The sequence below is a fragment of the Acomys minous genome (genome assembly GCF_964271855.1).
Source record: "Acomys minous genome assembly, chromosome: 3".
Taxonomy (NCBI): domain Eukaryota; kingdom Metazoa; phylum Chordata; class Mammalia; order Rodentia; family Muridae; genus Acomys; species Acomys minous.
In genome coordinates this window covers 29,774,002-29,799,914 of record NC_140485.1, presented here as the reverse complement: position 1 = coordinate 29,799,914, position 25,913 = coordinate 29,774,002, and the positions used below count along the sequence as shown (strand labels likewise).

Here is a 25,913-nt window from a genome sequence, read left to right as displayed (position 1 = left end):
CAGGCCTGGGGACTTCTCAGTTCCCCACCATTCCAGGAGAAAGGAACATAGCAGGTGTGGCTTTGTTTACATAAAACATAAATCATTAATTCAAGCAGAATATTCAACAAGTGTTGAATTGTAAGTCATGGTATTCCAGCTCCCAGGCAGGTAGAGCCTGAGAACCAGGACTTAATTTCACCTTATGATCAAAATGGAGACTGAATGCAAAATGTCTTCTGATATGCTAAGAACAGCAGCTGGTGTTAGCAGAGGAGCCACAGTTATGCTAGGAACTGAAATAGGTCTCCACGGAGAGGCTATGGAGTTTAAGCAAGTTAAGCAGGTCACAACAGTATCCTGGCAGTCGGGAGCCAAGGTAGATACACCAGAGTCACACTGCACAACAAACTCACACAGGAGATTCGTTGGAAAAGACACAAAGGGTGGCTGCCGGTGCTGAGGTGGGACGCAGCAGGAACTGCGCAGGAGACAGGCTTTTATAGGGCTGCTTGGGCGAGGACTGTCCAGTGGATTTCCAGGGTGGGGACTGGTGCATTTCAAGCCAAGCCCAGGGATTGGTGGGTTTCTATGCTCAGGGATTGCTGGATTTTCATGCTCAGGGATTGGTTGATTTTTGGTAGGTTTTTCAAACCCAGAAGTGGGCTCATCTTTTACCCTATACCTGTCTCAAAAGACAACAAATTTTATTTTATTTTTTTAAAAGATGTATTTATTTATTATTATGCATACAATTCTCTGCTTGCCAGAAGAGGGCACCAGATCACATTACAGATGGTTGTGAGCCACCATGTGGTTGCTGGGAATTGAACTCAGGACCTCTGGCAGAGCAGTCAGGGCTCTTAACCTCTGAGCCACCTCTCCAGCCCCAACAACAAATTTTAAAAGCCACTAGTAAATATTTATACTTTGACAGATACTATATTGACTGCATGCATTGCCTTTTTAAGATTTATTTCTTTATTATTATGTATACAATGCTCTGCCCGCATGCGCACCCGCAGGCCAGAAGAGGACATCAGATCATATCATAGATGGTTGTGAGCCACCGTGTGGTCGCTGAGAACTGAACTCAGGACTTCCGGAAGAGCAGACAGTGCTCCCAACCGCTGAGCCATCTCTCCAGCCCCCTACATGCATTGTCTTATTGGATATGTGCTGGGTGCGATATCGCAAGCCTCTAATCTCAGCACTATGGAGGCAGAGGCAGGCAGGTTTCTGTGAGTTCGAGGCCAGCCAGGGCTACAAAGCAAGTCCAGTCCAGGGCAGCCAAGGCTACACAGAGAAACCCTATCTCAGAGAGGAAAAAAAAAAGGAAAGAAAGAAAATTCACAAAAGACTACTTAGATGCAAAGTTTATTGTTTTTGTTTTCAGTGTTTTATTCTCCTTTCTTCCCCCATAGGCTCCTCTGTGTAGGCATAGTTGTCCTGGAACTCAGAGACCCTCCTGCCCCTGCCTCCCCAGTGCGGGGAATGGAGGTGTGCGCCTGCCCAGCTGCTCTAAATACCAAAGGCAGGTGTTGGTAACAGCTCAGTGGCGGAGGTACTATATTGTTGGCCAAGGGCTACTGGGAATGGCATCTAAATAGCTTCATTCTAGAGTTTGGTTTGGTTTATGGTTTGATGAAATACAGTCTGCCATGGCAGCTGGAACCCGGGGTGGCTGCTCTTCTAGAGGCCAGAAGAGGGCGCTGGATAACCTGTATCTGGAGTACATTACTGCTTATGGAATTAGCTTGTAGTATATTTCTAGATCTATTTGGTTGATACTGTTCTTGTTCTTTGATTTTCAACTTTGCTAGGCCTATTTTTAAATATTTGAGGTTTTTGAGACAGGCTCACCATGTAACTGAGTACCTTGGAACTCACTAGTAGACCAGGCTGGCCTTAAAGTAAAGAATATCCACCTGCTTCCCAAGGATAACCCCCCCCCCCAGCATTGGGGTTAAAGATGTGCTCTCCTGCATCCTGCCAGTAGTTAGGAGGCACAGGCAAATGGATCTCTTCGTGTTGAAGGCCAAGCTGTTTTTGTTTGTTTGTTTCTCTATGTAGCCCTGGCTATCTTAGAATTTACTCTGTAGACCAGCCTGGCCTAAAAGATAGAGATCTCTTGCCTCTGCCACCAGAGTGCTGGGAATCAAAGGTGTGCGCTCCCACGCCCTGGCTCAGCCTGTTCTACATAGGGAGTTATAGGTTAAACTAGCTAAAACTACATAGCCCAAGCCCATCTCAAAAAAAAAAAAAAGCAGCAATTTTTCATATACATATAATTATAGAGCTTTAACATTTATAAAGAGAAAAGTATTTGCACCCTAACAAGTACGTCACATAGTCAATAGTAAAACTGTAGTAAATATATATATATTTTAATGTTTTCCCATGGGCATGGTGGTGTATGCCTTTAATCTTAGCACTCAGGTGCCAGAGGCAGGCGGATCTGTGAGTTTGAGGCCAGCCTGGCAACAAAGTGAGTCCAGGACAGCCAGAACTGTTTCGAAAAACCAATCAACCGACTAACCAACCAATAATCAATAAATAAATGTTTTTTCAGTATTCTTTTTTTTCTCTTGTAGAGTATTCCAGACAGAGTCTTATATGAAAACAGAGAGAAATTCAGAAATTGCAGGTAAATATGTGATATAAGTCCTGCTAGTGTTTTCTTTACAATTTTTCTGTGGTTATGTAACCATAACTTTTCACGTGTGTGCGCGCATGCGTATGACTGTGATATGAGCATGTATCCTAAGATGTGTGGAGGTCAAGAGACAGTTGAAATTCTGTTTTCTTTCAAACATGTGGTCTCTTGGGATTGTATTTGGGTCCTATTTGGCAGCAAATGCCGTTACCTGCTGAGTCATTTTTTCTAGCCCTATCTTACTATTTAAATAATTTATCCTACGGATAGAAAAGTAGCTCTGTTGGTAAGTTGATTGCCATACTTGCGTGAGGACCTGGATTGGGCTCTTCAGTACCCACTTAAAAGTCAGGTGGAGACTGGTGGTGGTGATGTGGGGGCGGGAGCCAGGTGTGATAGTGTATACCTTGTATTAGCTACCTTCCTACTGCTGTGATAAAGCACCGTGACCAAGGCAGCTTATAGAAGAAATAGTTTATTTGAGGTTATGGGCCCAGAGAGATTAAAAGTTTATCATAGGGGCCGAAGAGATGGCTCAGCGGTTACGAGCACTGCCTGTTCTTCCAGAAGTCCTGAGTTCAATTCCCAGCAACTACATGGTGGTTCATGGCCATCTATGATGAGATCTGGTGCCCTCTTCTGGCGTGCAGGCACACATGCAGTATAAATAATAAATACATCTTAAATAATAATAAATAATAAATAAATCTTTTTTAAAAAAAGGAGTCTGGCGCATGCCTTTAATCCCAGCACTTGGGAGGCAGAGGCAGGTGGATCTCAGTGAGTTCGAGGCCAGCAGGACTACAGAGGGAGTTCCAGGACAGCCAGAGCTGTTGTACAGAGAAACCCTGTTTTGCCAAAAAAAAAAAAAAAAAAAAGAGCCTGTCATGGCAGGAAAGTGGCAGGCATGGTGGCTAGAGTAGTGACCTGAGAGCTTACATCTTGAACTTTGACCATGATGTAGAGAGAGAAGCTGGCGTAGCTGAGCCTTTGTTTTTACTCTGAAAGCCTGCCACTAGAGACGCACTTCCTCTGGCAGGCCACGCTTCCTAAACCTCTCAGACATGGCCACCAGTTGGAGACCACGTGTTCAAATGCACAGAACTATGGGGAACATCTCTCATTCAAACCACAATATGCCTATAATTTTATCGCTGAAGAGTCTAAGACAGGAGGCTCCCTGGAACTCATTGGCTGAACTGTGCCCTCCAGGCCAGTGAGCTGCTTCAGGTTAAGTGAGAAGATGCTGCCTCAGAAAATGAAGTGGGGAGTGGTAGAGGGTAGCACCTAACATTGACTCCGGCTGACACATGCATGCCCACACATGTGCATATGTGCATATGTACATACTCCCGCATGAATGTATATATAACCTCCCCTCCCCCACCCACCCCCACCACAAAAATATATCCTTAGCTGGATGTGGGAATTTACATCTGTAATCCCAGCATTCCCAGGGCTGAGGCAGAGGGATAACAAGTTCAACTCCAGCCTGGGCTACATTGCAAGTTCTAGTCTCCTTTGAATTTGAAACTCTATCTCAGGAGGAAAAAAAAAATAAGAGCACGAGACCCCTCACCAAACAACAACAACAACAACGAGAAAGCAGAGGAAAGAGAAATGAAGTATACTTGTAGTCATGAGGGCAGAAAGGTTGAATAGCACCTTTTAAAAAAAATTTTGCTGTTAACATTCTTATATAACTTTTCTAATACTTGACCAAGTATCCTTTAACAACTTTAATTTTTTACTTTATTTTTAGAGACAGAAGCCAGAAAAAATGTGTCGACTCTACAGTAAGTAAGGGGCATGTACTAATTATATTCCTATTAACTGAAAAAAAATTAAATGTTTTTGTTATTTAACCAACTCTTCTGTCAAATACTTAGCATTAATTTAAAATAACAAACTGTAGAATTTAGTATATGTATGGCTATATCTGAAAAATAAGTGTACAATATAGTCTTTTTTGTTTTGATTTTTGTTTTTCAAGACAGGGTTTCTCTGTGTAGCCTTGGCTGTCCTGGACTCACTTTGTAGGCCAAGCTGGCCTCGAACTCACAGCCATCCACCTGCCTCTGCCTCCCAAGTGCTGGGATTAAAGGCGTGCGCCACCACCACCTGGCTAAATGTGTTTTTCTTTGTATTGTGTGTATGAGAGTGTTTCCAGCACGCATGTGTACCCTGTGTGTGCAGTGCCTGCAGAGGCCAGAAGAGGGTGTCAGACCCCTAGAACTGGAGCTACAGACAGGTGTGAGCTGCAGTGCGTGCGCTGGGAATTGAAGCTGGGTCCTCTGCAAGAGCTGCCTGTGCTCTTAACTACTGAGCCATCTCTCTAGCCCTTGTTTACTTTTTTTGAGGTTTTGAAAATGAATTGATTTACAGATCTTTTTTTTTTTTTTAAATAAGAAGCATGCCCTTAATCCCAGCTCCCAGGAGGCAGAGCAGACATATCTCTGAGTTCAAGGCCAACATGGTCTACATAGCAAGTTCCAGGATAGCCAGTACTGTTACACAGAGAAACCATGTCTCAAAAGAAAGGAAGGAAAGAAGGAAGGAAGGAAGGAAGAGAAAGCAGCATATATTAAAGCATATTTATATAGTGTTCTTAGTTTAACACACTATTAAGACCATTCAGGTAAGGGTCTGTAATTTCCTGCTAGCCACCCTATGAAAACCTTTCATCTTCCTTAGTCTTTTTTGTTTGTTTGTTTGTTTTCTTGCTTGTTTGAGACAGGATCTTACTGTGTATAGGTCTGTCCTGGTACTCACTGTGTCAACCAGGCTGGCCTTTAACTCACAGAAATCTACTTGACTCTCCTAAGTGCTGATATTAAAGGCGTGGGTCACTATGTCTGTCTCTGTTCCTAAGTCTTTTAACTGTTGTGATTCTTCATAATTATTTGGAATATAATTTATAAAAATGCTCCCCCCCCTTTTTTTTTTAGCAATAAGAATTCAGATGATAATTATTGTGCAATTACTGGTGAGTATGACCAAATACATTTATTTTTTTTGGTTTGTTTTTTGTTTTTTGTTTTTCAAGACAGGGATTCTCCCAGTAGCCTTGGCTGTCCTGGACTCAGAGATCCACCTACCTCTGCTTCCCAGTGCTGGGATTAAAGGTGTGCACCACCACCACCACCACCACCAATCTTAAAGATGATTAATTCATAGTCCTTATGAAGAGCTTAGTAACTAATTGTTTTAGTTAGGTTTCTAGTTTTCTGTTAAGCACCATGACCAAAAACAGTGTGGCAAGGAAAGGATTTATTTTTGTTTATAGTTGTTTCATTATGATGGGAAGTCAGGGCAGGAACTCAAGGCAGGAACTGAAACAGAGACCAAGGAAATGCTGCTTACTAGTTTGCTCAACATGGCTTGCTGAGCCTGCTTTTTTATACAATGCACAGGTTCATCTAGTCAGGAATGCCACCCCCACCAGTGAGCGGGGCCGTCCCACATGAATCATTTATCTGGGAAGTGCCCTACAGACTTGCATATTCTCAACTGAGGTTCCCCTTCCTAGATAACTCTAGCTTGTGTCAAGTTGACCACCATGCACCCAGAATACTGTAGATACTTCTAACTGATGAAGGTTCTAAAAAAGAAAATCAGACTCCTGGCATGATGTTTTTTTTTCTTGTTCCATAGGTATGAACACATTACTCTGTGCTCCTATTCAGACTCAGATGCAACAAAAGGAGGTATGACATCATGGAAGTATAATTTAATCTTTCACAGTTAAATAGCGAATATTTATGGTAATAGTATAATTTTGAGATAACTTACCAAAGTAAATTATCAAAGCCTATAAAAACTTCCTAGATTTCCACTTAATTGAGAACAATTAAGTCATTGCCAATTTAAATAATACTAAGACCTTTCAAATTTTAATGAACACATAAAATATCTCAGAATTTTAATAAAATAGAAGTTGTTTTTTGTGGTTTTTTTGGGGGGGCCTTTTTTTGGGCTTTTTTTGGAACAGGGTTTCTCTGCTGTCCTGGAACTTGCTTTGTATACCAGGCTGGCCTCGAACTCACAGAGATTCACCCGCCTCTGCCTCCAAAGTGCTGGGATTAAAGGCGTGTGCCACCACCACCTGGCTAAAATAGAGGGGTTTTTTTTTAATTGAAGATTCAGCTCAGTGGTAGTTTGTCTAGCATGTTCAAGGATTTGAATTCAGTATCCACCATCACACACATGGGAAATGTGTGTGTTGTATGTAGGGAGACAAACATATTTGTATCTAGTTGAAATGGGTAAACTCTTCAGAGATTATATTTCTTAAGTATTTGTTGCAGTATATATGAGTGTTTCTCTTCATGTATGAATCTGCACCATGTTCATGCCCAGTGCCCAGAGAATCCAGATGAGGACACCAGAGCCCCTCCAACTGCAGTTAGAAGCAGTTGTTAGCTGCCATGCAGGTATTAGGAACTGAACCTTAGTCCTCTAAAAGAGTAGAAATGCTCTTAAGTGCTGAGTCATTTTTCCATCCTTAAGAATCTATATATCTAACCATGTCTTGAATGATACTGGCATGCAGGTACACAGAGTGTATTTTGAATAACAAGAAACTAGAAATTATATCTTCAAAAACAAGACTCTTGAAGTACAGAGTATAATATAAATTAGCAGCCAGGGGTGGTGGTGCATGCATTTAATCCCAGCACTTGAGAGGCAGAGGCCAGAGAACTTCTGAGTTTGAGGCTAGTCTGGTCTACAAGTGGGTCTAGGACAGCCAGGGCTCTTACACAGAGAAACTCTTTCTGGGGCGGGGGGATACACACACACACACACACACACACACACACACACACACACACACACACACGTATATAGACCTAGATATACACACACATATATACATACATACATATATTTATACTTATATATACATACTCACACTCACACACACATACACACTAGCCTAGCCTTGAGCATACAGAGATCCACCTGCCTGTGCCTCCCTGAATGCTGGGATCATAGGCGTGTGCCACCATGCTTGGCAAGACATTTTATTTAGGGTTCCAGTGACTATTCAATAGAGTTTTGTGGGGGTTTTTGTTTTTTGTTTTTGTTTTGTTTTTCAAGCCAGTTTCTCTGTGTAGCCCTGGCCATCTTGGACTCGCTTTGTACACTAGGCTGGCCTGAAACTCACATTGATCAGCCTGCCTCTGCCTCCGAGTGGTGGGATTAAAAGCATGTGCCACCATGCCCAGTTCTCAATACAGAATTTTTATTATGGTTGCATTTCATATGTTCATTGCATGCAATTAACTTTTAATTTTTAATTTTTTCTAAACTATCAAAAAAGTAATTTATTTATAGACTTTAGCTTTTAAAAAAGTATGAGACAGGCTCTACAGCTCAGTCTGAACTCAAGAATGATCTTGAACTTTTTTGTTGCTTGACACAAGGTCTCACTATATTGTGTAATCTTGGCTGTTTTGGAGATTACTGTGTAGACTGAACAAGCCTGGAACTCACAGAGATTCCCCTACCTCAGCCTCCCAGAGTGGTGAGATCAAAGGCATGCACAGCTATGTGGGACGTCCTTGAATTTCTTATCCTCCTACCTCCACCTCCTGGGTACTGGGATAATATGTGTGAATTAACATATCTACTCTATGCTGTGCTGGGGATTGATCACAGGGCTTAATACATTGTAAGCAAGCACTCTATCAGCACTACATCCCTAATCCTAGGGAGAAAAAATAAATAATAACAAATTACATAAAATATACTACACCATTGATTTAAGTAAACCAATATAGCTTGAAACCATTACTCATTGTGTTATATAGTACATTTATAAAATTCCTTTTTCAAAATTTACATTTCAGGCTGGAGAGATGGCTCAGAGGTTAAGAGCACTGGCTGTTCTTCCAAAGGTCCTGAGTACAATTTCACAGCAACCACATGGTGGCTCACAACCATCTATAATGAGATCTTTTGTCTCATTATACATGCAGGTGTACATGCAGGCAGAATGCTGTATACATAATGAATAAATAAATCTTAAGAAAAAAAAGTTACACTTCAGATTAGAGAAGTGACTCAGTTTTAAGAGCATTGACTACTTTTGCAGAGGACCTAGGTTCAATTCCCTGCACCCACATGGCGGCTCACACCCATGTGTAACTCCACCTCCAGGGACTCTGACACCTTATTCTGGCCTCCACAGGCACTAGGCATGCAAGTGATTCATAGGCATACATGTCGGTGTACCTAAACACCATACATCAAAGAATAAGTTACAGAAATACCCTACACTGATCTAACTTTTCTATTTTTCTTTCATTATAGTTTTCAGTTATAGACCACATCCATGAAAGGAAACATGCAAATGACCAGACAGTCATCTTTTCAGATGAAAACCAGATGGACCTGACAGCAAGTCACACTGTGATGATTTCCAAAGGGCTTTCAGAGTGGACCAAAAATGAAAATTCCACAAAAATAGATACTACATCCTTTCTGAAGAATTTAAAGTATCGTGCTGAGAATTCAAGAATTACAAAGGAATTAGAATGTCCCCTAACTTCCATAAGTAAAAACACTTTCTCAGAAAAAAATTCTGATAACTTCATAAAAAGATTAAAAACAGGAAAATGCAGTACTTCTCTTTCTACAGAGCTTGACAAGGAAAATTCTGAGATACTTGTATATTCCAAAGAATCAAACAGCCTCTCTTCTACACATCCAATGCCTGTATCTCATAATGTAGATGAAAATAATAGTAATAAGCCTAGAATCTTTAGAGAACAAGATGATGGAATGAACTTGACCGAGTGTCATACAGCCTATATTCAGACTTGGAGTCCTCCATCTAGCAAAGCCAACTTAGGAGAATTTAAGGGTGATAATACAATTTATGGCAATGAGTGTATGGAGTTGACAACTAACTGTAGGATACAAGTTTTGCCATCAGAAAGTAACTTATCTAAAAGAGAAACTCAAAATCAAAATGTCATGATGAGTATTACAACAATGGATAGAACTGAAGGGCCAGAGAAGAAAGCAGTTCTTAAGGATAAACTAATAGCTGCTTTGCAAGACTCTTTCCCAAACCCTGAACACAAGATTTATGTTACCAAAAGTCACACTGTGGTGGTAGAAACCCACACAGCCACACAGATTTCTAATCAAGGTGCTAGCACATTGGCTGAAACCTCAGAATCTGCATGTTCCAATCCAGCTATCCAAGGTTATAAGACAATTTTTTATACTAGTAGCAATGATGCAATGGAACTGACTAAGTGTCTCTCAAGTATAAGAGAGGAAAAAAATTTGCTGAACCCTGATGGTAAATATTCCAAAATATGCGCAAATCTAGATGCTGATCCACTGGGAGCAAAAGAGGATAACATGGACATTACCAAGAGTCACACAGTTGCAATAGATAATACAATATTCAAGCAAGGTCAAGGAAACACTAAAAAAGAAATAACATCTATACCAGTATTTGAAAAAGAAATGATGCTCCAAAATCATATAACTATGTCAGAAGATGACAAAATGAATGTAAATTATAATACAGTTCCTCAAGTATCTAAGGAAAGATTGCAGCAGAACCTGACAAACACTTTATCTGTTTCCTTGGCTGACAGAAGGACTGAACTCTTAGCAGGTGAAGATATGGATTTGACTGAAAGTCACACAAGTAAGCTAAGAAGCCAATTTTTTCCTACTTTGGACATAACATCAAAGAATGTCACTAAATCTTACTCACACAGCCAAACCCCTTCAGAAGAATGGGGAAAGCTGGGCAAACAAGTACTAGGACGTGCAGTACAAGACCAGCGGTCTAAACTTCTTGAACCACAGAGGAAAAACATAGATGCTCCTGACTATTCTCATGATAAGATGATAATTTCTTCAGAGGAGGAACAAACCATGGATCTGACAAAGAGCCACACTATTGTAATTGGGTTTGGTCCTTCTGATGTACAAGAAGATAGTAATACTAGTTTAGAACACAGAAACATCCAACTCACAGCAGGAAGGAAACAAAGAGCTGTGAACATTCCTGTAGAAAACAGAGTAGGAGCAACTAATGATATGGACGTGTTAAAGGACAAAAGTCAGCATAAGCCTGAATTTCTGAAGGAAAAGCAAAATACCAAAATTTGTGGAAGAAAAAGTGCTGGTGGACTGAAAATTGATAAAACTATTTTATTTTCAGAGGGTAGTGAGAATGATATGGATATCACCAAGAGTCCCACAGTTAAAATAAACCATAGATCTTCGTTAGATAAACATGATTCTCGCTTAGTACCTTTGGCAGAAACTTCCAAAACCATTTTGTATTCATGTGGACAGGATGAAATGGAAATCACTAAAAGCCACACAACTCCTTTAGAATGTAAAATTATCTCACCGCATGAAATAACTCCTGGTCATCTGGACAAGACTATAATGTGTATAGATGATCATGAGGAACTGGAAATGACAAAGTCCCATACTGTTTTCATTGACTACCAAGCAGAGATGTCAGGTGTACTTCCCAACAGACATCACTTTGAATTATCCAAAAAGGAAAACCTACAGAAGCCAAAAGTGATGTCTATTCCTGCTGAAGAGACTGTTTCTGTTTCAAACAATAGTGAAAGCAGGCAGCCAGCAGCAAAAGGCAGCCAGCTAACGACGCTAGAGGAAAAGTCTAATAGTGGGCCTAGGGAAGACACTAATGATGTACAGAAGCCTAGATTTCTGAATGAACTTCTGTCAGGCAAAACTCAGAGAAGAAAAAGACTTAGGCTCCAAAACAAGACCATTACATTTCCAGAGAATGATAATAGAGATGCCACTCAGAGTTCTGTGATGGAAATGTGTAATGAAAGTAGGCTGGAAGATAGAGAGGGCTTCAATTTTGTACCATTGACAGGAACTTCTAAACCAGTTTTGTCTGCACACAGGCCAGAGGACATACAGATCTGTAGAAGTCAACCCTCTGCTTCAGAATATAAAACTGTCCCACCAGATGAAATAACTACTGTACCTGTGGACAAAACTATAATGTTTGTAGATAATCTCAGTGATCTGGATGTCACCAAGTCCCATACAGTTTTCATCGATTGTCAAGCCAAGGAGAAATTACTTCATGACTATACTAAATTGGGGATGGCAACAACAAACTTGAGTGGTCCTGAAGGTGATACCAGTATTCAAGCAATCATCACAAAAACAGTAGTTGAAAAAAACCACCATATGACAACAGTTATTCCTCCTAATACATTATCAAGTGATCAAAGTACAATGGAAATCATCAAGTTTCATAAAGCTGATCTAGATGAGGTCATAGGAAAGGCTGTGGAAGCCAATACATTGAAACAAACTAAACTTGAAAGCTGTCCATTAAATAGAATAGATGGAAAAAATGTGGATTTTACAGGCAGTGATGTAGCGTATAGATTCAGTGACAAGTATTCCTCTTTATCAAATGTTACCTCTGATAATTTGGATGGTAATATGTCCTTGTGTGATAAAAATAAGGAGAAAGCCAGTAATTGCCAAGTGCCAAGTGAGTTTGCTCATGCAGGTGTTTTACCAAGTAGATATCACATGGAATCTGAAATACTGTCTGTCTTTGCACCTTGTCCTTCAAAAGAAGCTACTCAAACTGAAAGTACCACAGCACTGCTTAAAGATCAAGATCTGATAAAAGAGCCTCTGAGGGAGATGACTAAATCTAACTCAGAGCAGGCATCTCCTAAACTCTCAAAGGATCAAATGGAGGCCTTTGTAGTTGATGTTAGTGTTGCTTCTCAGCCTCTTCTCTCAGCTCAGCAACATCTATCAACTCAAAAAGACCAGGGTGCTGCCAATAAAGATGAAAGAGTATTGTCTAAGGCTGGAATGAAGACTTTACCTTTACTTACAGGAAATTTCTCTGCACCCTCATATGAAAATGAGTCCGAAATGCTCACTAATGCAGAACACTTTGCTATAAACTACAAAAAAGAACTGAAGGAAAGTATTCAAGCAGATAAATGTAATGCAGATATAGATTGCCATAGTAATTCAGCCCTGACAACACAAGTCATTCAAATCCATGCCAACGCTGCAGAAGCATCAGACCCTACAGTGCCATCTAATGTTTCATGTTTTAGCAGTGTCAAACCAAGTCTGAGTAATTTGAATAGAAAAACTGAGGACAATTTAGACTTTCAGACTGTTCATACGTTACCTCCTGCAAAACAGTTACTTGAAGTAGGAAAACAGGCACATGGTAACATGACTATGGGACAAGCTACAGGAATACATAACCTAGGTTCCAGTGATGATAGAGATGAAGAAGGTATATCTATACCACTAAAAGCAGTTAAGGACAAAATGAGAAGATGTTCATTGGGAATCTTTTTACCCAAACTACCAAGCAAGAAAAGTTGTAGCATCACTGGTGTTGATGACCTGGAGCAAATTCCAACAGATGCAACTGAGTTAACTCACTTAGAAGCTCAGCCAATATCTAGTAAAGATTCAGGCATTGGATCTATTGCAGCCAAACTGAACTTGAGTCCATCTCAGTATATAAATGAGGAAAATCTCCCTATGTATCCTGGTGAGATATTTTCATCAGATTCTACTAGCTTAGACATCGAAGAAAATGCTATGATTGACACAGATCACAAAGAGATTTTATCATCTGAAAACAAAATAGAAACCTGCAGTGCACAAAAAAGAGCCTGGGCACAAGATGATAATGTTACAAGTGAGAAAAAAATCAGAACACATGATGATGGTACACAAGATCATGAGGTAAGCTGTCCTGAACCAAAAAGTGTTCTTGAATTTTGAGTATTTTTGTTTTTGAGATAGATGCATTAGAATCCTATTGCTATAAATTTTTCAGGGTTAGGATTACTACTTATATATGATATACCTAGTATATACTACCATACTCAGCTGTAATTTTTTAATAATAAATGTTCTTGGATTTTATGTTTCTAAGCAAATAGAAACTATTTCTATTTACTATAGGTTAAAGGAATATTCCTATGTAGAATGATCACAGGTCAGTTGGTGAGAGACTTTTAAGACAATAACATGGTGGCCTACATCTGTAATCCTAGCACACTGAAGGCTGAGATAAGAGGACGGCTATGACTTAGAGGCCAGCCTGGGAGATAGATATATATAACAAGACCTTATCTCAAAACAATAATTTGTGGTGGCAAATGCCCACAAAAATGGAATTAAAATTGTACAGATATCTAGTATTAGAATTGTGTCTTGAATTTTTGAGACAGCATTTTACTTTACTGCCCTCAATAGCCTCAAATGTGTAGTCCTTTTGCCTCTACCTCCCGTGCTGAAATATCAGACATACTGTATAATGCCAGATCAAATTTGTATAATCCTAAATACTCAGTCACTTTTGCTAGTAATTTGTCAGTATTACTTTGTGTATAAGAATCTCTTTGGTTGGTTATGAATTTGAAAATTATTATTCTCATTCTCTCTCTCTCTCTCTCTCTCTCTCTCTGTCTCTCTCTCTCTCTCTCTCTCTCTCTCTCTCTCTCTCTCTCTCTCTCTCTGTGTGTGTGTTGGGGAAGGGGTGCACAGCACTTATAGGACAGAAGACAACTTTGTGGAGTTGGTTATCTCCTACTGTGTTGTGGGTTCTAGGGATCAAATTGAAGTCATCAGACTTGGTAATAGTCATCTCACTATCACATTTGGTTTTTAAGATAAGTCTAACTATGTAGTCCACATTGATTTTATCTCCTTGTGCTACCATATATACCTTGAAAAGAGTCTTCTGTATTATAAATATTTGAGGAATAAAAAGCCTTTTCTTCTATTCAAAATGCTAAAAGACAAGCTTGACAAGGTTACATTGGTGTATCAGGATATGTTAAAGAGCCCATTTCTCTAGTGACTGGAAGAATGCCTAGTACTTGGGTGTGAATCAAGATTGGTTGATTGATTTGAGTTTTTCAAGACAAGATTTCTCTGTGTTGCCCTGGCTGTCCTAGAACTTGCTCTGTAAACCAGGCAAGCCTTGAACTCATAGATATCTATCTGCCCCTGTCTCCTGAATGCTGGGATTTAAGGCCTGAGTGCCACCATGCCTGAGTGTTGTTTTGCTTTTTAAAGAAAATGCTTCATTTGGGTATCTTGGAAAGAACAAAACTTGCTAGTCAAATCCAGTTTTATAGGTGGGAAAATGAACACTAGTGTGGAGGAATGCTGAGTGAATGTATCAATCGCCAGTAAAGCACTGTTTAGCCAATCAGCTGTGCAGAAGGACAGGAAGTGGAAGGCGGGACTTCCTGGAGAGGAGAAGAGAGTTTGATGGTTGGAGGAGGAGGAGGAAGGGGACTTGACGAGGACCAGCCTGGTCAGTCATAGTGGCAAGTGCTTGGAATATATGTATGTTATAAGGTTTAGAGTAGTTTGTTTAGTTTACAAGTAGATTAGAATCAGTTTAGACTCTGTGTGGAGAAGTGCTGGCAGCTTTAAAGTGCGTTTCAGTCTCCCTGTGTCAGTTATTAACATTGTAGGCTGAACGGATACAAATTACACTAACAAATTGGCTCCCAACGTGGGGCACAAACCCATGACCCTGAGATTAAGGGTCTCATGCTCTACCGACTGAGCTAGCCGGGCACCAATTTTATCACAAGACTGTACATCTTAGGTTTAGTAGACAGATAAGATAAAATATTTAGATCAAGTCTTCAAAAACGTCAGAGACCTACAGAATATGGCATTTAAAGAAATTTTGTTTTGAGGATTTTGAAAATGAGACAGGTTGACTCCTGGCAGCACCCAGCCTGCCTCAAAGAAGGTAATGAGCATCAGGAACCTACATATGGAGATGGCTTCAGATGTGGCAAACCCGCCCCTGGGCAAAAAATGTCCTTGTTTTCTGCCACAGACAGAATTCTGCCTGAAATGGGCAAACTTGGATGCAGGTGGAGTTGATGGCCTAACTCTGCCAAGACAGGGTAAGCAAGTCCTCAATAGTCCCTGCTTCACAAACATGTCTGTCAGATAAAGTGGGCCAGAGGCTGAAGATGATGCTCCAATGTGTTAAGAGTTTCGAGTGACTGTTCAGGTAGCAAAGTGTCTCTGTCATCATTTTCCCACCCCCCACCCCCCATTTTGGAAGCTGCTAACTTGCACTTCCTATTTACTCAGCTAATTAATTTTATTCCTTCTCAAGTCTCTAATGGGGTTGAAGACAGCGAAACATTATGAGTATAGCATAAATATAACGATTGTTTTGTGGTTCTTGTGTGTGCATATTGGTGCAATGATATAAATATATAGGTAAAAGGTTTTTTTTTTTTTTAAATTAGACTAAAAGGGAATTGTGGAGGAATGCTGAGTGAATGTATCAACTATCAATAAAGCACTTTTTAGCCAATCAGCTGGGCAGAAGGACAGGAAGTGGAAGGCGGGACTTCCTGGAGAGAGGAGGAGAGTTTGACTGTTGGAGGAGGATGGTGGGGACTTGATGAGGACCGGCCCAGGGGTCATAGTGGCAAGTGCTTGGAATATATGTGTGTTATAAGGTTTAGAGTAGTTTGTTTAGTTTACGAGTAGATTAGAATCAGTTCAGACTCTGCCCAGCGAAGTGCTGGCAGCTTTAAAGTACATTTCAGTCTCCCTGTGTCAGTTATTAACATTGTAGGCTGAACAGATACAAATTACTGTAACACACTAGAAATGCTGAGTTTTATAAACTCTTGCTAAGAACCACATAAAGGGGGTTGGAGAGGTGGCTCAGTGATTAAGAGCACTGTCGTTCCATTCTCAGCACCCACATTAGGTGCCTTATAATTGTCTGTAACTCCAGGAGATCCAGTATTCTTTTCTGGACTCCTCAGGTACCTACATTTACATGTATGAACCTCCACTCAGGCATAAACACATATACAAAATTAAAAATGACAATAAATCTTTAGAAAAAGAACCATAAAGTAATATTCTAGCCTAATATCCCATGCCTGATAGTCCAGCACTCAGAAAACTAAAGGCGGGGGTTACAAGTTTTAAATCAGGCTAAGCCATGAGTTCAAGTAAAGCTTGGGATAGTTTTATATATTTTTTGTTCAAGACTTGGTCTTAAACAAAACAAAATAAAAATAAATAGAGAATAAGTAGAGAAGATGATTTCTGTGGCTCTGAGGTAAGGTGATGAGAAAATAGCCAAGGCATTGAGAAACTACTAATAGTAATATAACACTTAAATCTGACTAGATTTTATGAAAATTAGTATTTTGTTCAACAAATATTGAATATCTACTATACACTTGATCCACGGTTCTCGACTTTCCTTAATGTTGTGACCCTATATTTATGTACTTTGTGTAAATATATTGGTGTTTTGACTGAATGTACATTTGTAACCAGAAGAGGGCATCAGACCCCATGGGACTGTAGTTACAGATGGTTGGGAACTGCACCCAGCACCTCTGAATGAGCGTCTCTGAGCCATTCCTCCAGCTCCTAGCTGCAACCCTTAATACAGCTCCTCTTGTTGTTAGTCCACCATAAAATTGTTTTCATTGCTACTTCATAACTGTAATTTGCTACTGCTATAAATCATAATGTAAATATCTGTATTTTCTGATGGTGCTAGATGACCCCTGTGAAAGGGTCTGTTCTACCCTACAAAAGGGTTGTGGCCCACAGATTCAAAACCAAGCAGGAGATACTTTTTTAACAATCTATTTAATTTTTTATTTATAAAATAATTTTAAGCCGGGCATGGTGGTGCATGCCTTTAATCCCAGCACTCGGGAGGCAGAGGCAGGTGGATCGCTGTGAGTTCGAGGCCAGCCTGGTCTACAAAGTGAGTCCAGGACAGCCAAGGCTAACACAGAGAGACCCTGTCTCGAAAAACCAAAAAAAAAAAAAATAATAATAATAGTAATAATTTTATTTATAAAAATAAAAGGTTATTATTTTATCTGTATGAGTGTTTCCCTGCATGTTTGTATCTATATCAAGACATCATGTGTGCCTGATATCTGTAGAAGCCTGAAGAAGGCACTAGATCTTCTTGGAACTGGAGTTATAGATGACTGGAAGCTTCCATGTAGGTATTGGGAACTGAACCGAGATCCTTTGCAAGAGCAGCAAGTGCTCTTAACCTCTGAGCCATCTTCAGCCCCTAGATACTTTTATTTAAGAGAGAGTCTCACATAGCCCAGACTAACCTGGAACTAACTGATGGCCTTAAACCATCTGTGCTGGAAAGATGGCTCAGTGGTTAAGAGCACTGTCTGCTCTTCCTGAGGACCTGAGTCAATTCCCAGCAACCACATGGTGGCTCACAACTATCTATAATGTGATCTGATGCCCTTGTCTGGCATGTATGTATAAATGTAAGTAGAGCACTGTATACATGAAAATAAAATAAATCTTGAAAAAAAAAACCTTTGCTTTTCTGACTCTACATGTGGAGTGGTGGGATTGCATATGTGCAACTCCATACCTAGTTTGATGCAGTGCTGGGGCTTACTACAGTCTTGAAAACTGAGCTATGTCCCTATCCCTGCACTAGACACTATTTGAGGTGCTCAGATTACATCCAAGGAATGGAACTCAGGCCACTAGGCTTACATAGCAAGTGTTTTTACTGACTAAGCCATTTAACTGGACCCTTTACTGATATTTCTTTGGTAATTTCAGATTTTTGATCATCATACTGAAGGAGATATCAATAAAAATGTCAACAGTGTATTGACAAAAAGCCTAAGCAGGACACCGTCTAGTTGCAGCAGCTCTCTGGATTTATTCAAGGCTGATGGAATCTCTTTGGATGTCAGCAGTAAGATCTTTATGAACGCTAAATAATAACAGTTATTTGAATCCTTGATTAATAAATATATTCAATTTAGGAAGTATTGAATGTTATATAAATCCTTCCATGGTTATAGAGTTAATAAGTAAAGTAATATTTCACTTTTGATTTTTTTTTAATTTAATGAAATGACAAGTGTTATATTACAGAGGAATGGTTCATTTCCTCCAAAAGCTTATAATTAGTGAGGAAACATTGAATAGAGCCTTAAGACTTATATTATAGATACTTTGTCTTACTAAGTGAACAGCTTCCCAGAAACATCCTAGTTCATGGGTACATTAGGATCATGACTTTACATTTTGGTTTTCCTTCATTTGTTTTTCATACAGGGTCTCACTGTGTAGCTTTGGCTGCCTATAATTGGTAATGTAACCAGGCAGGCCTCACTGTGTAGCTTTGACTGACTACAATTGGTAGTGTAGATCAGGCTGGCCTTAAAATCACAGAGATCTGCCTGCTTCTGCCTATCCAGTGTTGGGATTAAAGATGTGCACTACTATTCCAAGTTTTATAGTTTAGCTTTGACTTGCTTATTACATAAATTTTGCTTTGCTTCTAGCACAGCGTAACAGCCAAATGGAATCACAGTTTCTCGGTGACCCTATCTGTGAAGAGAGTTTGAGAGAGGTATGTTAATGTGTTCCTCACTTTAATTATTCTTACATTTATTATTTATTTTGTGTATATGTGCATGAGTGCATGTATGCCACAGTACACATATGGCCGTGAGGACAACATGCAGATATTGGTCTCTCACTCTTTCTCTCAAATGGGTCTCAGGGATGGAACTCAGGTTGTCAGGTTGGTGTTAAGTACCCTTACCTATTGAGCCATCCCATAGCCACTGTTTCTCACTTTGGTTTTTGATTTGTTTGTTCCTTTGTTTGTATTGAAACAGGGTCTTATGATGTAGCTCTGGCTGGCCTCAAACTCTGAGATTTATCTGCATCTGACTCCCAACTTCTGGAATTAAGAGTGTGTGCCACCATATCTGGCTTATTTCTTAGTTTTTCTTTTTTTTTTTTCTTTCTTTCTTTTTTCTTTTCCTCCTCCTCTTCTCCTCCTCCTCCTCCTCCTCCTCCTCCTCCTTCTTCTTCTTCTTCTTTTTTTGAGACAGGGTTTTCTATGCATAGCCCTGGCTTACCTGGAACTTCCTCTATAGACCAGACTGGCCTCGAATTCAGAGAGCCATTTGCCTTTGCCTCTTGAGTGTTGATAATCAAAGGCATGCACCACCACTGCCCAACTTTATTTCTAACTTTTAATACACTAGTTTGTTTGTTTCTCTAGTTTTTGTTTTGTTTTGTTTTTGTTTTTTAAACAGGATTTCTCTGCATAACAGAGTTGTGGCTGTCCTGGAACTCACTTGGTAGACCAGGCTGTCCTTGAACTCACAGAGATCTGCCTGCCTCTGCCTCCCGAGTGCTGGAGTTAAAGGCGTGCACCACCATGCCCAGCTAAATTTGTAAAAATATTTTATTGTCTTTTGAGACAGGATCTCAGGCATTCAAAGCTAGCCTTAAACTCTCTAATGCTAATGCTGGCCTTGAATTCCTGATCTTTTTGCTTCCACCACCCAAGTGCTAGAATTATAGATGTGTACCACCATGCTTGGCTTAGTTTTTTATTTTGTTTTTGAGGTAGCTCCCACATATCCCGGCTGTCCTCAAACTTATTTGTGTCTGAAAATGACCTCAAACTTTGATCCTTCTACCTCTACCCTTAGAGTGTTAGGATTACATACAAATGCCATACACCAAATTGTATGTGGTACTGGAAATCCAACCCAGAGCTTCATAAATGCTGGGCAAATGCTCTACCTACTGTGTTTTCTCTCCAGACCTCTAATTTTTTATAATTTTAAAGTATTTCAAATATATAGAAGACTAGTTTTCTTTGTTAAGGATTCAACTTAGTATATGAAATATTATCTGAGTCTGTTCTCTGTTGTAGTAACTGAATACCACAATGGGTAGTTTACACAGCCAGCTTGTGGTTCACTATGCTTTGTAAAACAGCACCACTGCAAGGTCAGCGTGTGGTGAGGCTGCCAGGTGGAGGCACTCCTCAGAAGCTCTAGGTAGCCCATTAGGATCTCATGGCAATAAAGCAAGCTTGCCAAAACGAGTCCATTTTCCTCTTATAAAGCCATCAATGCAGTCCTGCCTGGGGCCCTAACATTATAACCTCATCCAGTTTTTGTCTACTTCCACATACTATTAACATATGAATTTGGGAATTAATGTGAGTTTTGGAGGGATCAAACACCCAAACCTATGTAAGTAGAAATTAAGAGACAAATGTTTTGCTTTTGGAAACTATTTTAAATAACCTTTAAAATGTTAGACTGGGTGTGGTGGTCTATACCTTTCTTTCAGCACTAGGGAGACTAACATTGTGAATTCCAGGCCATCCTACACTGCATAGCAAATCTGAGCTACAGAGGGATACCTTGTTTGATAATAATAGTAGTAGTAATCTTGTATAAAAATCTAGTGTTTGGCTACTTCCATAACTCAGTACATTAGGCTATTTAGAAATGAATGAAGCAGTTGTGGGCCCAGCACGCTTCTGCTGTATGATGGCGAATGGTGTAGTGAGAGTCAAAGTGAGTTGACTTTTGAGTGTTCATATAGTTCTTCTTCTTTTCTTTTTAAGAAACTCAAGGATGGCCAAATAACAATAAAGGAGTTCTTCATACTTCTTCAGGTCCATATCTTAATACAGAAGCCCAGGCAGAGCAATCTCCCAGCCAAAGTAAGTGTAATTGCTTGGCAAAATATTCATCTCAGTTAAACTATATTATATATATTTTTTTTAAATTAAGTTGCACCAGAGCAAGCATTTTAGAAAAGACAAAACCATGAGCTGTGGATGTAGCTTAGTTGGTAGAGGCCTGCCTACTATGTGAAGCCTTGCAGCTGACAAGTCTAACAACCTGAGTTCGTATCCCCTGGTGATGCTCCCTTTCCTCACATTGATGCACTTGTTGTAATACCAGCTGTAACCTCTCTCAAACCCTCCAGTGATGCCTTTGGAGGTGAGATTTTAAGTCAGTACCCAACTTGACAGCTCTGCCAGTTTGACATCTATGAGGTATTTTTTTTTCTCCCTCAGTGGTATAACTGACATAGTCTTCAAGTCTTGGTGTCTACAAAGCTAAGCCATGCTCAAAAACAAAAGAGATTTGAAAAAGTCTTAAAGTAGACAGAGTCCAAAAGAAATAAAATATATCAGATCATGGGAAAAGGGGTTTGCAGCTGTGGACATCTGCCTCCAAGACCTGGATGGCTGAGTCTCTGGAGAGTAAAAGTGGGTAACATGTTTTTGGCGGGAGTGGAGGTATTGCTAGCCTTCATAGACAATGTTTGCAGCTGCATTATATGTCTATATGTTGTAGTAGCTCAGCTGACTGGACCAGCAGAGGGCGCTTTGATAGTCATCCATCATCTTTGCATGTTTGTGGAGTGATATAATCGGAGTTTGCTGCTTTGTGGGCTCTTTCTTTTTCTTCCTCCTTTCTCTGCCCCTTTACTTCTTCCCTTTCCCCACCCCCAGCCCCCAACACTAGATAGGAGAGAAAAGAATGAGAGAAGAAAGGGGCGAAGTTATCATTAGACTACTTTCTGCTGATTAGAGGTGCAGAGTTCCTTGGGGCAAGTTTGATCTTTGCCATCAGGATATCTAATTTCTTCGCATTTTCTTTACATACAGCTACTTGACAAACCACAACAAATTGGGTTGGAGAGATGGCTCAGAGGTTAAGAGTACTGACTGCTCTTCCAAAGGTCCTGAGTTCAATTCCCAGCAGCCACGTGGTGGTTCACAACCATCTATGTGATCTGGTGCCCTCTTCTGGAGTGCAGGTGTACATGCAGGCAAAACACTGTAAACATAATAATAAATAAAATCATTAAAAACAAAACAAAACACATACAACAAACTGCACCCAATAGCATCCAACCACAAGCCAGCCAACAACAGCCACCCTGCCTCTTGGGGCCCTAACATTTATATCCTCTGAAAAGTTCCCAGAATTGCAAATGTAACACATTCTCAGAAACTATCTGTAGCTGGCAAAACCAATCCCTTGCTAGAGCATGAGCAAATTACAGTCACCTGCTGTGAAGCAGCCTTTTATTCCCACCCCTGGGATTAAAACAAAAAAACATTCCTATAACACTTATGTGGGGTTTTTTTCATTAATTAATTTATTCACTTCACATTCTAATTGCACCCCTACCACCTCTTCTCGTCCAAGCCCTACCCACACAGCTCTCCTATCCCCATTCTTCCCTCCCATTCTCCTCAGAGAAGGAGAGGCCCCCTCCATGGGTACCAACCCACCCTGGCACATCAAGTCACAGCAGTCCTAAGTCCATCCTCTCCCACTGAGGCTAGACAAGGCAGCCCAGCTAAGGGAAAGGGATCCAAAGGCAAGTAGCAGAGGCAAAAACAGCCCTACTCCAATTGTTAGCCCCCACGTGAAGTCCAAGCTGCACATCCGTACATATGTGTAGTGGTTCTAGGTCCAGTCCATGCATGCTGTTTGCTTGGTGGTCCAGTCTCTGTGAGCCCCCATGGGCCTATGTTAGTTGACTCTGTAGGTCTTCTTGTGGAGTCCTTGATCCCTTTGGCTCTCCTAATCCTTCCCCTGGTTCTTCCACAAGACTCTTCAAACTCTGCCTAATGTTTGGCTGCCGGTCTCTTAAAGAAACCATAATTACAAAATTCTCACTATAGAGTGGTTCAAGCTTGTTGGTGTTCATTTAATGGTATGGCCTAATAAATGGTTATTATTAGGTTTATAATTATTTTTTTAATTTATTTATTTTATTTTATGTACATTGATATGTTGCCAGAATTTCTAAGAGATTGGATCCCCTGAAACCGGGGTTACAGATTGTTGTGAGGAACCATGTGGACACTGGGAATTGAACTCAGGTGCTCTGGTTCTCTAGAAGAACAACCAGTATCCTTAACCGCTGAGCCATCTCTCCAGCCATACATTTATAATTATTACGGCAGTCATATCTAAGCCACTATCTTAATAAAAAAGACACAGACACTTGTTGTATTTTAGAATAAGCCTTATTTTAACTGGGGCTGGGCAGATATTAACCCCCTAAACTACCTTCCAATATCTCTCACCTCTATCCCATGCCATCTGTTCTAACAGTTTCTATCTGGGCTGCCTCCCATCCATAATTCCAAAATACTTGCAAAGATTGTTCATCTGGGCCATTTTTTTCTATGTGGAACTTCAGAGTTCCTCCTCTGGAACCATCTGCTTCTCTTTCCCAAGATCCTCTCTGTCCCAAAAGCCCAAGAACCTTCACCACACCTACTTACCCCCAGCCCTGCCCAGATATCTGTTCTCTTTATTAGTCAAACAGGAAGGCAAGGTTAAACAGCAGTATTTGGGTTATGTGGCAGTCTTCAGAAAGGATCTTTGGAGCAAGCAAATCACTAATACAAAGCATCAGACCATACTCCAACAATTCCTTTTTTCTGTCTAAATAAATAAAAAGGCCATTTTAAAAAACATAATAACATACAGTAAGAACAATTATGAAATAGTTACAAAAACCAGTAGGTGTGGGGGCTGGAGAGACGGCTCAGTGGTTAAGAGCACTGGCTGCTTTTCAGAGGTCCTGAGTTTAAATCCCAGCAACCACATGGTGGCTCACAACCATCTGTAATAGGATCTGATGCCCTCTTCTGGTGAGCATGATAACATAATAGGCATATACATTAAGATAAATAAATAAGGGATGGAGAGGTGGCTCAGAGGTTAAGAGCACTGACTGCTCTTCTAGAGGTCCTGAGGTCAATTCCCAGCAACTACATGGTGGGTCACAACCATCTATAATGTGATCTAATGTCCTCTTGTGGCATGCAGAGTACTGTATATATAATAATAAATATTTTTTTAAAACTTTGCTTTTTAAAAAAGATAAATAAATCTTTAAAAAAGCAATAGGTAGGTTTACATACATAATGTCTAGTTAAAAGGTATTTGAAGCCTTGAAGAAAATATTATCTATCCTGTCTTGATGAGTCTAACGTTTTATACCTAAATTAATTTCTATCATATCTTATATTTAACAGTCTAAAAACATTTATCTATACCGTAATATATTTTCTTAATCCCTAAACAACTAAGCTTAATTATAAAACTATAATAATCTAGTCTTCAACCCCATCAGAGACTTGAGAAGAAATAAAATTAGTTACCTGAGTAAATAGGAAATGCAGGTTAGCAACTTCCAAAATTAAGAAATGACAGAGACAGTTTGCTGCCTGGACAGCCACCCAAAACTATAATGTTGGAGCATCATCTTCAGCCTTCTGGCCCAGTAGATCTGACAGATGTGAAGCAGGACTTGCTTACCCTATTTTGGCAGAGTTTGGCAGTTGACTTGGCCTGCAATTAAGCTTGCCCATTTTACGCAGAATTTTGTCTGTGGTAGAAACAAGGGCATTTTATTTTTTATTTTTATATTTTTTGGTCTGGTGGCCTTGCCACATTTGAAGCCATCTCCACAAGAAGGTTCTTCAATGTTCACCATCTTCTTTGAAGTAGGCTGGGTGCTGCCAGCATTTAACCTGTCTTGTTAAAGAATCCTTAAAATAATAGATATCTGAGGTATTTGAAGATTTTTTTTTTTAAGATTTATTTATTATATACAGTGTTCTTGTCTGCATGTATGTCTGTGCACCAGAAGAGGGCACTAGACCTTACTATAGATGGTTGTGAGCTACCATGTGGTTGCTGGGAATTGAACTGAGGACATCTGGAAGAGCAGACAGTGCTCTTAACCTCTGAGCCATTTCTCCAGCCCTTTGAAGATCCTATCTATTTATTTTTATGTCATCTATCCATCTATAGAATCATATCTACTGTTGACCTAGGATGCATATTCCTGTGCTAAATTAGACTAGTATTTGGCATGACCATGAATCTGATTGACTGTCCATTGACTTGTATTATTTAATTATCCTCAACAGCCTGCAATACTGCAATAATAGTTTATTAGAATAGTATTAGTAGTAAACTTTGTTGTATGTTTGTTTGTTTCGAAACAGGGTTTCTCTGTGTTGCCTTACCTGTTCTAGACTCGCTTTGTAGAAGTAAGCTTTGTATTATAAATGAGTTGTATAGGCACAATACCTTATACTAGACTAGAAATATATATAATATATGTCAAGAATAACCTTAAAATTGAATTCTATACCAATGAATTAAAAGTAATTTTATTTGAGAGTAACAGTTAAAGCCTTAAATTAAGAAGTAGATTCATTAATCTACCTTTTGTTCTATCATCTCTATATATTTTTCTATATTCCCTCTTCTTTCTTTTCAAACCCTAACTCCATACCTGAGAAAGAGAAAAGAAAAAAAAGAGAGAGAAATCTCTGAGTCTAACCTCATTGTCCCTC

At 39.8% G+C, this 25,913-nt stretch overlaps 1 protein-coding gene across 4 annotated transcripts in view; it reads left to right on the top strand.

The window, feature by feature from the left end:
• Positions 1-25,913, top strand: part of KNL1 (kinetochore scaffold 1) — a 58,728-nt gene that overhangs the window by 8,336 nt on the left and 24,479 nt on the right. For 2 of the 4 annotated variants that reach the window (XR_014778185.1, XM_084776548.1), the window contains exons 5-12: positions 2,574-2,626; positions 4,398-4,431; positions 5,584-5,621; positions 6,290-6,342; positions 8,951-13,405; positions 18,296-18,434; positions 19,030-19,097; positions 21,129-21,227. Coding sequence is in view for 3 of the 4 variants with exons in the window: in XM_084776548.1 (XP_084632674.1) it covers positions 2,574-2,626; positions 4,398-4,431; positions 5,584-5,621; positions 6,290-6,342; positions 8,951-13,405; positions 18,296-18,434; positions 19,030-19,097; positions 21,129-21,227 (4,939 nt within the window). In the remaining variant the exon portion in view is untranslated. The remainder of the gene's footprint in view (positions 1-2,573; positions 2,627-4,397; positions 4,432-5,583; positions 5,622-6,289; positions 6,343-8,950; positions 13,406-18,295; positions 18,435-19,029; positions 19,098-21,128; positions 21,228-25,913) is intronic. The other 2 variants (XM_084776549.1, XM_084776550.1) reach the window with 2 other exon arrangements.